Raw genomic sequence first — 14,500 nt, 5'->3', positions numbered from 1 at the left:
ATCTCCTTCCCCATCACGTTGAAGTGTCAATGAGTAAAATGGTGTAATCTCTTAATTTCTCTTCTTACATCAGACACCACTTTGGCTGTGGTTAAACAGAAATCTCTGTCAGCAAAATCACGTTCAACAGCAAGAACTTGGGAACCACCATCTTAACCAGCCTCATCGTATCATTAAACTGGGGCAGGCCAGTCAATCAGCTCAGGAAATTGATCCTGCTTAAAAATAACCCAGCAAAAAGAGTAACAGATCCCTAATCCAATATAGAATAAACACCTGGGCCAGTACAACTGCCAAGAAGGTGCAAGGAAGGCATTTGTACTGCCCAAGCCAGCAGCGCTATGAGGACTCACTGGGTAGCTGTGCCCTTGTGGATACCCACCAACAGCCATCTTTGCATCCAACGGCGTACCATGCATTTCGGAGACTGACTGTGGCTGATCACAGTCCCAGGCTAGGTCCTCTTCTTATGGGAGTCAGCTACCTACAGATTACATTTTCATGTCTAATGACACAGCTTTCTGGAGAAGAAATGCTTTATTCTACAGCTATTCTCAAGGCAACAGCTATTCTCACCCACAGCATGCTCACAACTATAGCTCTACCCTGGAAAAAAACAAAGACACCGCCCTCCACCCCTTCAATCTATCCTTTCTACTTCTTCCAAGGTCTTGAGTCCAAACCCAATGTAAGCGGACCCCAACAGGCAAAAGGAAGCTTCCCACCAAGTAATGTAAAATAGAGACTAAGCCCATGAAGTTTATACCAGCAAAGCTGCCCCATTAGACAGAAGTATTACGTTTAAGGTGGATCCGTCTGAAAGGGAGGCCAGAAAATGAGAGGAAATTTTTGACTCATTACTCTTAAATTTCGACTAGTTACAGAAGCGACTCCCAGAAAACCTATGTGCTGCAATTTAAAATGGGAAAATGTGACAGTTATCATATAAAATAGCATCATATAAAAGGCATGTTGATGTATTGAAGCACCAATCTCCAATACATTACAGAGCAGAGGTATAGCTCTTCCTTAAATTTACCAACAGGTTCTTAAGATGTTGTATGTTCACTAACATTTTTCTAAGGTATGTTAAGAAACAGGATGTTTAGTCATTGCAAGAAAAAAAAAATCTACATTTCTTGCTATTTTGCAAATATGTTTTCTGATTTAATAACACATTCTCTCCAGAAAGTGTAATTCTTCCTCTTCTCAACTACAAATAGAGATTTTTCACAATATACTAAATGAAATAATTTCTTCTTTGCCCTCTACCCTTACTTTTATGGGTGCACTGTTAGTCAAGAGTCTTGAGAAAGACTCTGAAAGGACTTAAAGGAAGCCATACTTTAACGATTTCAGAGTCTTTCCCTAATCCTAACCTTCATCTAGGAGAGAAAACCAGTCATGGGGGGTTAACTGTTTCAATCCATAAAACACAAAGCCAACAGCAATCTAGTCTACTCAGACAGGAGACACAGTTCCATCAGCAGCTGTTCACCAACTGCATTTAGAAACACAAATGCACCATAGAGCATTGCAGGCTGCTCTCCAACACAGACAAACAGTTCTTGCTCCCCCCAAAAAACCCAACAGAAAATGTACATCATCTATATTCTAAAGGAGAACGAGAAAAACAAGGAGGGGGAAAAAAAGCGCCACAACCTAGGTACTATTCCAAGACTACTATCGTAAGAAGCTATTTCACAGAAGCTTGTAAAAAGCATTAATATTGTAATAATTCTCACCGCAAAAGCTACCACACACACCTCAAACACTGAGTGTGTCTGTGAAATTACTGAGCACAAGGCAACAGCCAAACCAGGCGGAGGATGCACTAACTGAAATAATTACAAGGTTTTCCATCTCAGCATTCCAGATGCTTTCTGGTGTAAGGGTGGAACCAAGCAGAATTTAAAGGTGCAACATGGCTATAAATGTTCTTTTCAGTACACACCAGATACACTTATTCAGCACTGTACCTAAAGTAACTGTAGATATTGGTATTCATCATGTGAGCTAGAAGAATGAAAAGAAGAATGTGAAATCAATAACTGATAACAAAACTAACAGCAACAAAGTAGTCCATAAATGCTGGAAGTGTCTTTCCTGAGCATTCCTGTCAGGATTTGAGAGAAACTCGCAATCCAACAGGGTCTACAGATAGGGAACACCACAAATACCTTCATGTCACCTTCATGTCAACCACAGTGGTCTCCTCCAAAATAAAGGTAAGACTAGAATCAGCCACTACGATCGGAACCAAAGCATGTTCTTCTTCCAAAGCAAGTCAGTTTTTCTTTGGATTAATTACAAAGAGATTATCAGTAGCAACATGCCCTACAAAACAACCATTTCAAAAGCAGATGACTCTCTGGACAACAGCAATTTGCTGCAATAGGTGAAACAACATCAACTGCAGTTAAAAAAAAAAAAAAAACAAACCACACACAACAACACGACAAGGAAAAAAAGAGACAGAGAGACACCTTCCCTAGTTACCTTGGGTAAAATTACATTTTCAGTGTACCATATACATTAAATATACTCCGTCTTGTAAAGTTGTAAAATACAAAACTGAGATGAGTTATCCTAGTACTTTATCAGGGACAGCCGCATCATTCCCCTATTCAAGGGGACAGAAAGTCAGCCTTAAGAGTGACAACAGACAACACTATATATCCCATTTTTATCCCAGTCCCTGCAACAGGACTGGGAGCACCCAAGCCCTTGGGGTACACCAGCAAAGCTTCTGAGGAAAGCATTGGGAAGCACATAAGACATATGCTATTTTCTTGTGAAAATGAAATTAAAAATACAAAGGTGGAAAGAGAAATGTGGAAAAAGCTAGGAGAAAATTAAGATAGATGATAAAAGGACTAATATAAAAGTTAAAGGTGCTTAGTCAATAAAAATTGGACAATAGCCTTCTCTTTTTTGAGTAATAAAAGTCACACATTTTGACCTTATGTCAAGAGCACCTCACAGCTGAGCATGCAAGACAAGGAGTCAGGCTTTGGGAAACAAGGAAGCAAAGTTGGAAGAGATGAAGATCTAAAGCACCTGCAGAAATGCATGGCCCCATCTGCACCCTTTCCAGCAAGTTTCAGCTGGTTTGGGGAATGTAAAATCCCAAATGTAGTTTTTCCTCATGTTTGTAAGACTGCAAAGAGAAGGGAAAGACAGGAGAATGGGCATGATCCCCATGTTTATACAAAACAAGGGATGGTCCTACACAATAAGGATGGCTAAGGTGAGAACACAGTACAGATTCTGAATTTGGTCTGGTATTATATTTTTTATGCAGCAGTAGCGATGGCTACAGAACACAGTGCAAGGATGCAGCATACAGAAATTAGATATGAAGCCCACATTCTGGCTATTTCCATCAGTTCCAAAGGACTTCAGTTTACTGGGCCAGCATCTGAAGACTATTGTTATTTTGATAGCGCCTGCCCCTGCATCTCTACACAGCACGTACACTTTGAAACATTCATCGTGACACTAGACTGGGAAGGAAGGGAGTTTAAACTAGGCAACTCTTTCTTTTTTGTGCAGAAAAGAGACAGAAAAAACAGCATGTTCATCAAGGGCCTTCCAAGAGATGGGAAGGTAACTGTGGTACTCTGACAACAGCATACAAAATGCATGAAACTAGCCATATTTAAATATACTACAGTCCATCCCCACTGCCCAAATAAAACTACCAGTAACATTTATGACCCTGCCCCAGGACACACCAGTTAGGTGACTAGTCACTCATCTGGCAGGATCCTGTTAAGCTGCTCCCATCCCACAAAGCTTCTAGCTGCAGACGGACAATTCATTGAGAACCTGACATTTAGCAGCTTTTTCCCCAAGGAAATGACAGGGTTAATCAGTCACTAGCCAGCTCTCAGAATGCCACATACTCAGACCGTAAGTATTTGAAGGTACAGCATATACCTTTGGGATAGGCTCCTGTTCCAAGTCACTCCCAAAAGAAGCCTCTTTATCTCGCTCTCACTTCATTGACTATATCATTGACTGCAGAAAGAGTCTGAAAAGACCAGTCTCCAAACTCCAACTCCTACGCCAATTGAACCCTGGGCTGCATCAGAAGAAGCATGGCCAGCAGGTCGAGGGAAGTGATTCTGCCCCTCTGCTCCACTGTCGTGAGACCCCACCTGGAGAACTGCATCCAGCTCTGGGGTCCCCAGCACAAGGCAGGCATGGACCTGCTAGAGCAGGTCCAGAGGAGGGCCACAAAAATGATCAGAGGGATGGAACACCTCTCCTATGAAGAAAGGCTGCGAGAGCTGGGGTTGTTCAGCCTGGAGAAGAGAAGGCTCCGGGAAGACCTTATTGCAGCCTTTCAATATATAAAGGGGGATCTTAAGAAAGATGGAGAGAGACTTTTTACCAGGGCCTGTACAAGGGACAGTGGTTTTAAACTGAAAGAGGGTAGGCTTAGGTTGGATACAAGGAAGAAATTTTTTTACAATGAGGGTGGTGAGACACCGCAACAGGTTGCCCAGACATGCTGTGGATGCCCCATCCCTGGAAGTGTTCAAGGTCACACTGGATGGGGCTTTGAGCAACCTGATCTAATGAAAGATGTCTCTGCCCATGGCAGGGGGGGTTGGATTAGATGATCTTTGAAGGTCCCTTCCAACCCAAACCATTCTATGATTCTATGAAATTAGGTGCTTAAACTTGGGTGGTTTCAAGAGTTTCTGTAGCACACACCCCCTTCCAGAGTTAACTACCACTTCAGTTCTTCCCTGAGTCTGCCTTATTTCACCCACACACAGTTACTATACCTGCCAGCACCACATCCTTCCTCAGTGTCTGAAGAACGAGCTCCATGTGGATTTTTGGTGTAATGACATTTCCAATGCAACAAAACCAATATTAGCCTTATAGGGAAGCATTATGCTTCCTGAATTTCCTAAGGTTCCATTAACATATAACCATGTGATTCGTGGTCTATATGCTCCTGGTATGCATTTTGCCCTCCTTTTAAAAAGGTTCAACGCTACATGCTTATTTTATTTCCAACTACTGCTTAATGCTGGCATATAATTAGACAAAGTTATCATGAAAGAACTTTAAAATTCACATCCATTATACGGTAACCTACAAATAGTACAGAACTGCAGCTAGTTTCCTTTCCTCAAGAAGATTATTTCTCCAAAAAGTCTAGCTTAAGCTTAAAGCTTCCCCCCCTGCAAATGTCAGCTTTAACCAGTCTCCTGCCTCTTTGTTTGGTTACGCTTTGGTTATGGAAACCTGTTTTACAGTGTGAATGATGAAGAAGAGCACTAATGAATTTTTGTAAGATTAATCCGATAGAATTTAAAGAGAGAGACCTTATGCCCACACTATGCAATAGGGGAGAGTGATTTTTGCAAATTCTTAGCTACTGAATCCCAGAAATTCTTATGTGAGCCAGAAATTACAGGAACTATTAATTTCCTAAATGAGGGCACTTATCCATTTCAAAGCAAACTATCTTCACACACGTGAAGTTCTACAGTTCTACCTCGGAATATAAGGGATGCTGTAAAAACAACTGCAAAGCAAGGTAACTAGATTTAGTTTTGATGAAACGGTTACTATGTCTCACCAGTATTGTTAAAGACCATTCATCCACAAGACATCTTTAAGAGCATTCCCCCTCCTCCTTTTTGGAGGCAAAGCAACTTGAAGTAACTTGCATCTAAGTTAAACACTATTCTTTCCTCTCAAGTTTAGGTGTATAATGTGCAAGGGAAAGGCACAAGGCTTTCCTCAGCAGCCCACTTCTGGAGTTTGACAAGCAGGACAATATTCTAGTAAGAACAATTCTAGTATGAAAATCTGAAAGTAAGGATTATGTTCCTAATACTTGCCATTTTCTACAGAGCTGGGAGAAGTGGACACAAATTATGGGGGGAAAAATACTCCTTCCTTGCAAGACTGGTTTTAAATAGGCACAGAAGAAAGTAAAGTTGATAATTTTGTCACCCTAGACTTAAACAGCAAAGACACTGAAAGCCAGAGGAAGAGCATTTGCATAGTCAGTTACTTCAGTTGAATTGTCAATACCATTAATTGGCTTGTAAAAAGCTACAGATCTTCCACAAGTGAAAACAGAAGGATAAAAACATGAGTATTTTATCAGCCACTAACTGGAGGAAAGACTAAACAGACGGCCAGTAGTACAAGTCACTTCCAAATTTTAAAAACAGAGGGAAGTTCTACAGTTTATGGCCAAGAAATTGCTAACTATGTAACAGAGGTAGTCTAAGCTGCTAATTAAGACTAGTTTTCTACATAAGCTTGGTTTTCAAGCTGCTGAGATCAGTTCTACTCTCTCTCTCCCTCACACAGCAACAAGCATGGTCCAAAAAATGGACAGGAACACTGAACTCCCTATGGCCTTCAAAAGGCATCATTAAGAAGAGAGAGATTCAAAATTACAGCTCAGCCTGTTCACTTTTGAATGCTTTAACTGAACATTCTCTAATTTGCTTATCAAGATTACTGAAACAGGTTGGGGAGGCTAAGCCGATTCACTATTACAACAAGATTTCATTTTCAAAATATCTTCCATTCCACTCATGCAATGTCAATCTTCCACGACTTAAATAAAAAATGGAATTACTTTATTTAAAAAAAAATTGCTAAATGTGTTAAATATTTCTTCCTCGTGTAACACACAAGATGCAACACCTCTTATTAAAAGGCCAGATGGCACTGCATTCTCTACTACATTGTTAAACAGTGTTCCTGAAATAAACTTTCGAGTTCCTTAACATTCAGTTTTCCATTTAGCAAACAGCTGAGTAACACCGAATGCTCTACCTACTCAAACTCCGTAAATATTACTTGTCATGCTAAATTCAGATAAGCCAGAGTGAGAGCTTTTAATACTATTTATATCAGCCTAGCCAGACCACCTACAAACAGTCCTCCTTCTATGTATTTGCAAGATAAGCCTCCCCATCATTTTTGTTGTATCATAAAACCGTATTTTAATCAGACGCTATTACTATAAACCTTAAAACAGAATTACATTGTCTTGTTCCACACAATTTTAAGAGCATTTTCCATTCTGTGTGATGCTACCAGAACTGTAATCTACACTTGAGGCATCCTGGCATACACTAAGAAAAACACAGTCAAGAACTGGCCCAGGAATCCATTATCAGAATAAGTATGCCACTCTAATCTGCTTCTGTATCGTCTGCATTGAGCGCATCATCCTCGCCTTTGAAGACCTTTTATTCTCCAGCTACCCCTATTCAGATCAACATTAAAGATTCTGAGTTCAGAAGTTGCTAAAAACTTCAAAACCTCTAGGATTAAACAACATATATATAAAAAAACCCCACCACGCTCAGTGACTTTCTCTAACACAAAATCTCTGGATGTTTGTGGTTCCATGACTCTTGAAAAGCATGCCTATAACAAATCTTTCCACAAAACAATGCTCCTAAGCGCAGTAACATTTGCTTTATTCTTTGCATTATGTTCACTGTCATAATGAAATGCCTATTTCAGTATTCTACCTGCTAGCTGCAGACATTAAGAGGAAAATTTCTCTGCTTACCTGGTAATTCCCTTTCAGTAGTAACGTCCACAGATCCATTCAGCCTGCTTGCAGCTTGGGGGTAAACCAGACTCATCAGTCATCGGCATCAGAAGAATATCCTTCCCATCTAAAATTCACCCCTCCCCACATCAAAAATTTTTAAAGCTAAAATAAAGCTGTTCTACTGTCTTGCATCACAGTCTGTGCAGTTCTCTGAAAAAAGCGGGAGGAGGGAGGCTGTGAATGATGGGGATGCTACGAATCATGATATTACTATGAACTTTTGTTGAATCCCCAGGATATGGAGATTTGTCCTAGTAGGAGACCATTTGTACATTTTAGAGTGGGAGAAAAAAAAGTAAAGATTGCATATGGCAGAGGAAAGCTTTTTATTTGCAATGCTAGAGTTCAGTCAGGGAACTTCCAAAACACTCTACCTGTCAGTCAGTAATAACCTCATACTTTAAACCTTAGCATCCAAAAAAATAAACACATAATCTTTATCTTTTCCAGGCACAGAAAAGACTGCTGACAAAACAGTGAAAGATAAAAATTGGATAAGAGTTAGATGTTTGGTGTCCTGATGGGCAGCTGGCCTTAAATCATAATTTAAAGCACAGTAGTGAAGCTTTGCACCTTGCTTCAGCCGTTGAAGAAACTTGTTGATTTTGTTGTCCCCACAGAGTTTGACAGATAACTGTCTTTTTCAAATACGCATTTCATGCTGAAAGGACTGGTTTTTTGGCTAGAGCCAATTCCTCATGAAGCACCCATCTGAGAGTCCGATGCTAGATTAAACGTCGGAGACACACATAAAAGGCTTTCCAAAGAAGGCACCTGGACTTCATTCAAGCCCAAGAACCACAAATAAATACATAAACATACAAAGCTGACACAATCTCTCTTCTCTTTCTAGGCGTTAAGCCATGAGAGCACTGTATGGATCTCTAAGTTCCCAAATCTTTGCTGGTAAAAAGCCAACATCACAGTGGGCTGGTGGTGGTGGGGAACTAACCCTGAAGCCAACGCTACAGAATGAACACATATGGACAGAGAAGGTGCTGGGGACAGACAGACATTAGATTATTCATACTACTGTAAGGTATGCCCTAGGAAGCCTTACAGAGAAACACCCTGATTTACCCAAATACCCTTACATACAAATATTCTGATTTTTGAATTTCAGGAAAAAGTCATGCCCAGTGTTTTGGGTGTTATACGAATAAGGAAGTATTGAAGAAAAATCCTGGAAGCAAGTGGAAATTCCTAAATGCTACCCATGCTGGGAGGAACAGGTTATGCTCACTCATTGGGCAGCTCTACAGACACACACGGTCCTGCAGAATAGGCAAGGAAATTAGACTTGCTCGCATAAGACTGAGAAACACTGTAAAAGACACTCCCACTTACAGCTTAAATTGTGTAACGTGTTTCTCCAAATAGTTCAACCAGCCAACAGGCCAACTCCCGCTCCAAGCTGCACCCACCTAATTATTAGCTAAAATATCTCACATTCATTAGCATTCACTGTTTTACTCCAGATAGTAACCACACCACAAGTTAAGAGAACACAAATCACAGAGAAACACAAAAAATAGCACTGCTAATATTAAGACATCTAGTCTGTTATCAAGTCCTAAAGCAGCATGTCACACATCTTTCCAGTATGCTCTAAAACACCACATGAGCTTAAAAGAGGAATGCTTCATCTAACACGGGAAAACTTTCAGCACATGTACCAGCACTGGATAAGCAGACTGAAGTGGTCACACAGAAGAAGAAAAGTTGACATACAATGAGCATGGGTACGCACAAGCAAGAAGAAAGACAAAAAGTTCAAGGGAGGCCTTGCCTATGTTCTTCAAATGTCCAGTTGCGACTCTTAAAAATACTCCTTTTGGCAACACAAAGGAAAAGAAAAATATAAAAGGTCTATGCAGAAGAATTCTTAATGGCACAGTAAAAATATTAACAGCAACTCTACATATCAATGGCTTGAACAAGTTCAGACACTGGCCTGGGACAGTGAAGCTGAACATTGGCATTCACCTTCTACATCAGACCACGTGAAAAATGGACTGGATATCTGAATTCATGAGGAAGACACACTTCCACTAGTGGTTCACTGCAAGGCAATTCAAGTCTATTATGTGCCATTAGGAAGAACTTCCTAACTAACCTTCAAAGTATTGCTGTTTGGAAAATACTTGCCATTACTTTTGCTTTCCTCATTTAAGACAGTAGGGGAAATTTGCAGGGCCACAAGATTTTACGTAGGTAGCTTTAAAAAAAAAAAAAAAGAGACACTAAGTGCATACTGATCACTGTACTACATGAAGATGAAGTAGAGATTTCACTGGCTGTATAAGGCAGTTTCCCAGACAACAGTATAAGACCATAAGAATTTAGGATGCATTTCCCTAAGTTTCCACATACTCTAGTGGCCAGAAGACCGGCAGCAAGCACAGGGACTTCAAGTTTTTCCCAAAACAAGCCCAACAGTAGTAGAATAAATGACCAGTATATATTTGTTTGCTCACTATTTGACAAATCTCATACAGAGCACATAGGTCCATCCTATTCCATCAAGTAACACCATGGATTATTATCCAAAGCACACAGAAACTCCAGTAAGGCATTTGCAAACATACCCAAACACCTCTAAGAGCCTCACTTGGTCTCTTCAGCCAGAAAGACACAGTTAGCATTACTTTCCTTCTAATTCCTAGCATTTTTTGGGTCCCAGCAAGTGCAGAGGGAAAAGAACAGAGAAGGGAACAAAGAGCACAAGTAGGCAACCTTTGGAGAAGCCACAGAGCATTTCACTGCTTTTATCAAACACAAGGCAGTCAGCTGCACCATCAAATTCACTTGCAATAAATGATGAAAATTTTGTGAACCAAAAGAGGAAAGCTGCACTTGTTGGTAGCCAGACTGAAAAAAAAAAATCTACCACTTATAGATCTAATGCTAAAAATCTGATAAAATTCACTCCCGGAGGTAAGTGACCCATAAGGACTTCAGGTTGCAGTTCTAATTGGCTACAAACAAGACCTCCCAATAATTTCCAACTGGAACCAGACAGGATCCCTTTCTCTCTGTTGCCAAGACATTCCCCAACAGACTTCAGGAACAGTTACATTTTGGGTGGACACCCCATGAGTTTCCCTCGTGTAATGTTAATATTCTTCTGAGTTGGAAAGCATGCATCTTTAGCCCAAGCTTACCGTCAACTTCCCAACTGCCACATTCCCACCTACCATGAATACCTGATGAGCCAAAGACAACAGCCCCACACATTTGTCTCTGCTTCTTTAAGCATAAATCTGATAGCAGAAATTTCTACTAATGAGATTAAAGTGTTTTTGTAAAAATACAATATTCATATTCTAGATAGCTAACCTGGGAGCACTTCCCAGATCAAAGCAGGCCTGTCAGGCTTGAATAAAAGTCTAGCCCTCCAGGAGAACTCACCAAGACCACCAGGACAAGCATATGGCTCTTCCTGAAGCAAGTGAGGACCCCTGGTTTTTAACTTCAATATCAGGAATCAGGTACAGACTTTGAGGGAAGACAGGTTACACTGCTCTGTTCTGCAACAGCTCACATAGGGCTGAAATAGTATCACAGCATTTCCCTGGACTGCTTAGGATCAATACTAGGCAAATTTTTACCCTTATTCTTGCACAGTTCCACATATTGACATCTCTACAAATGTCTGCTATCCCCATTTTAACCACAGTTGCTACTACTCATTTGCTCCAAAACAGAGGCTATCACCACTCACACTACCAAATGACAGGCAGGACAAGCAAGAAGCCAGAGCCACCACAGCCAGTGACCTCTCAGGGAAGCCAGCAACCTTCCTCTAGCTACTGTCTGCAAAACAGCAGTCCACCTCATGCTTTGGGAATCACTTCAGCTTGTCATGTTTCTTGTATTAATTTTCAGAATCAGGCAGGATCCCAAATTTTTGGCCTTGGCTTTCAGTAACCGCAAAGTCTGAACAAGCCTGTTCTTAGCTGCCAGTGCTGCGAAAAGCTGCATGAGAAGTTTTGTGGACTTTTACAGAAAAGGAAGAATGCCACAAAAGCCCCAGCCCATGCAATTTTTAGGTAAGACTTTGCCATAGTCACTGGGTGCACGTTAGCTGTACCTGTTAGTGCTTGTGGAAGGTTTCAATAGACATTTTCCACTTCTGTTGCTGCTGGAGTGGTGCCAGCTGACAGCTTTCATACCCATGGGAAGTGGCTAAAGCAATGCCGGTCTGAACTTGACTACATTGCAGGAGCTCTTAATAATAAGATCCCTTCTGGAGGACTCCTCTGTTTAGAAACAGTTGGGTTTTACTGTTAGGGACTATGCTGACTCCCCAAAGAATCCATGTTAGAAATATTTCACTTTATGAAAGGATGCCTGAGATTAATCGGCACCTACTGATACTCATGACTCAACATCTGAGTTACTGTAGCTTTCTGAAGAAAGATGCAAGTGGTTCAGTACATGGCAACTTAGAACAGCAATATGGGCAAGGTAACTATAAAAAGTTAGACTCTTCAGTCTGGAAAAAAGCACCTGGAGGTACAGTAGAAAACTACAAAGGCATCGACAGCAGATCAAGTGCATACACTGCCTCTTCCAAAACTAGGGATCATAGGCAAGGTAGGTAGAGCCAGGCTCAAAAAAAAGAACACCAACAACAAATCAATGCAACAGGTAACAGACCTGTGCAGCTATTTGCCAGGGGAGAATACTAAAGATGTCTACATAAGCTCAAGGAGAAACTGGACAAGTACGTGGAAGAGAGATTCATTATGGGCTGCCAATTAGACAAACAAAAATCCAAAGCTCAGGAAATCCTCTGAACCAGAAACAGTCAGGGGATGGAAAGAGGAGTAATCAAACACATGCTTTTCTTAATCCTCACTAGGCATCTACTTACTGCAACTGTAGAAGGAAGCTGGGCTAGATGAGCCTTTGATCTGAACTAGCACAGCCATTCTCACATACTCAAGTGAGGAAACATGGAATTTACCTCTTCTCCTTCAAATGGGAAGAGATACCCTTCTCTCCACTAAGAGGAGAGAGATTTCCCTTCTGCAAGTGTGGATGTTCATTTCAGTCAAAATGAGGCAGATAAAGTTCTCTTTACTTTCCACGTGTCTCCACTTTGGAAGTCTGTCCTTGCAACCCTGTTCTACTTTCCAGAGTTAACAAACACACCTTAACAGCTTATCCAATTTCATCTTAAGAGCTGTTCCATGAGTTTCCATCTCATAGCTCCCAGTGGAGTTTTTTTCAGAACCAGACTGCTCTTATAGTTAGGAACCTTCCAATTTCCATCCTGATCACAGCCAGCTTTTACCCATCTGTTGTGCCAACAATTCTGTGGTTTTGAGCTAAGCTGCAAGCCATCTAACATGTTCACAATAGTGGATCGATGGTCTACTACAATGAAGGAAAGCAAAAGGTCAGATCTGCGTCACAAAACACCTATTTAATTTTGCACCTAGAATTCCAAGTTACTCCAAATCCCGGAGAAGAGAATCGAAACATACACACGCATACTTCAGATTCTGCATTAGCCTGCTAATGTCAAGTGAAAATGCAAACAGATTTTTCTTAAACAGATCCCTCAGACTGGAAAGAATATAAAAAATAAGCACAGACCTGTAAATAACTTTATAGGTATATTACATATAATTATGCAAGTCATTTATACAATAGGCGTAACAGTAAAGAGAAAATAAATTAAGATATTAATAAAGTATATAAAAAAAAACCAAAAACTTACTTCCCAATGTTTTCAGGTAGTGCTTGCAGGGAGATGTCATTTACTGAAAGACACGTTAGATTCTGTAATTCAGGAAAGCTTTCGGGCAACCTACGGAGATATTAATTCAAATCAAGGACTTCCAGCAGAAGTATTTCACATTCATGTAATACATACTGGAAAACAAAACATGTAATGGAAAACAAGAGTATATTTAGCAAATACACACAGAAGGAGGCATGCCCACAGTCCAGCATGACTCTCAGAAAATTCTAAGGATCATAGTAAGAAAAAAAAAAAAAAAACCAAACATGACTCAGAGACTTTAAAGTTTCTTCTGTGTCAAAGAACAGGTAATATCCCTGTCTCCTAGCCCCTCTCTTCCCTGCCCCCAGTTTGCAACTTTAAAAATGCTATAGGACTTGAGAACATTTTAAGCATTTTAACAAATTTTTAAAAATCAAACATATTAAACAAACCTTTTTTACTATTATTTTCCTGTATCACCTAGATGGTAAAATAATTAAACAAATTATTTTTATTCAGGCTTCAGTTACATACATGCTTACAGCATGCCCATTTCATATTAGCTACTAGGCTGCTCTTCAGTTGTTGCTTTTTGAAGAAACAGTCTGTTCACTATGAAGACAATGTTCCGCTGTTACAGCATTTCACATTTACTGGTTCACAACACAACCCTCCCTTCTTACATTATAAAATGCAGCCATATGCAAAACACTCCCAAAGTTCTAAAGCCTTTAGGTCCATCACCCAGCCAGTCTTCTACAAGGCCCGGCTTCCTCTCCCCTCACATGGACAGATTCCTGTACCACTCACTGCTCTCTGGCAGCCAGGATGCACCAAGCAGCTCAGTTTGCAGTTGCACAGGAGACAGGGTGGGGTAAAAGGGGCAAGGAGGCAGAGGAGGAGAAGCCCCTGGCCCAGCCATCCAACTTCTGCTCAACCCCCAGAGCATGCAACCTAAGCTCAAGCTGTAGCATTTGGTTTGGTTCCTGCTCTCCCCATCGCCCAGCTCAAGGCACATGGTATGACCTCCAGGCAACTAACCAAAAGGAGATGCACACCTACAGGCAAGTCCAACTGCTCATGATGGGGAAAGGGAAAAAGACAAATTACAATGGGGGAGGTGGGGGGCAGGGAGGGCTTTTCAT

The 14,500-nt window shown here is 40.8% G+C and overlaps 1 protein-coding gene across 4 annotated transcripts in view; it reads right to left on the bottom strand.

The window, feature by feature from the left end:
• The window catches only part of LRRC1 (leucine rich repeat containing 1), a 105,748-nt gene that overhangs the window by 55,418 nt on the left and 35,830 nt on the right, over window positions 1-14,500 (bottom strand). For all 4 annotated transcript variants that reach the window (XM_075498088.1, XM_075498089.1, XM_075498090.1 and 1 more), the window contains exon 4: window positions 13,350-13,439. In XM_075498088.1, the coding sequence (XP_075354203.1) occupies window positions 13,350-13,439 (90 nt within the window). The remainder of the gene's footprint in view (window positions 1-13,349; window positions 13,440-14,500) is intronic.

The sequence above is a fragment of the Mycteria americana genome, chromosome 3 (genome assembly GCF_035582795.1).
Source record: "Mycteria americana isolate JAX WOST 10 ecotype Jacksonville Zoo and Gardens chromosome 3, USCA_MyAme_1.0, whole genome shotgun sequence".
Lineage (NCBI taxonomy): Eukaryota > Metazoa > Chordata > Aves > Ciconiiformes > Ciconiidae > Mycteria > Mycteria americana.
Note: the sequence above shows the minus strand (reverse complement) of the source record. Positions and strands in the feature narration are given on the sequence as shown.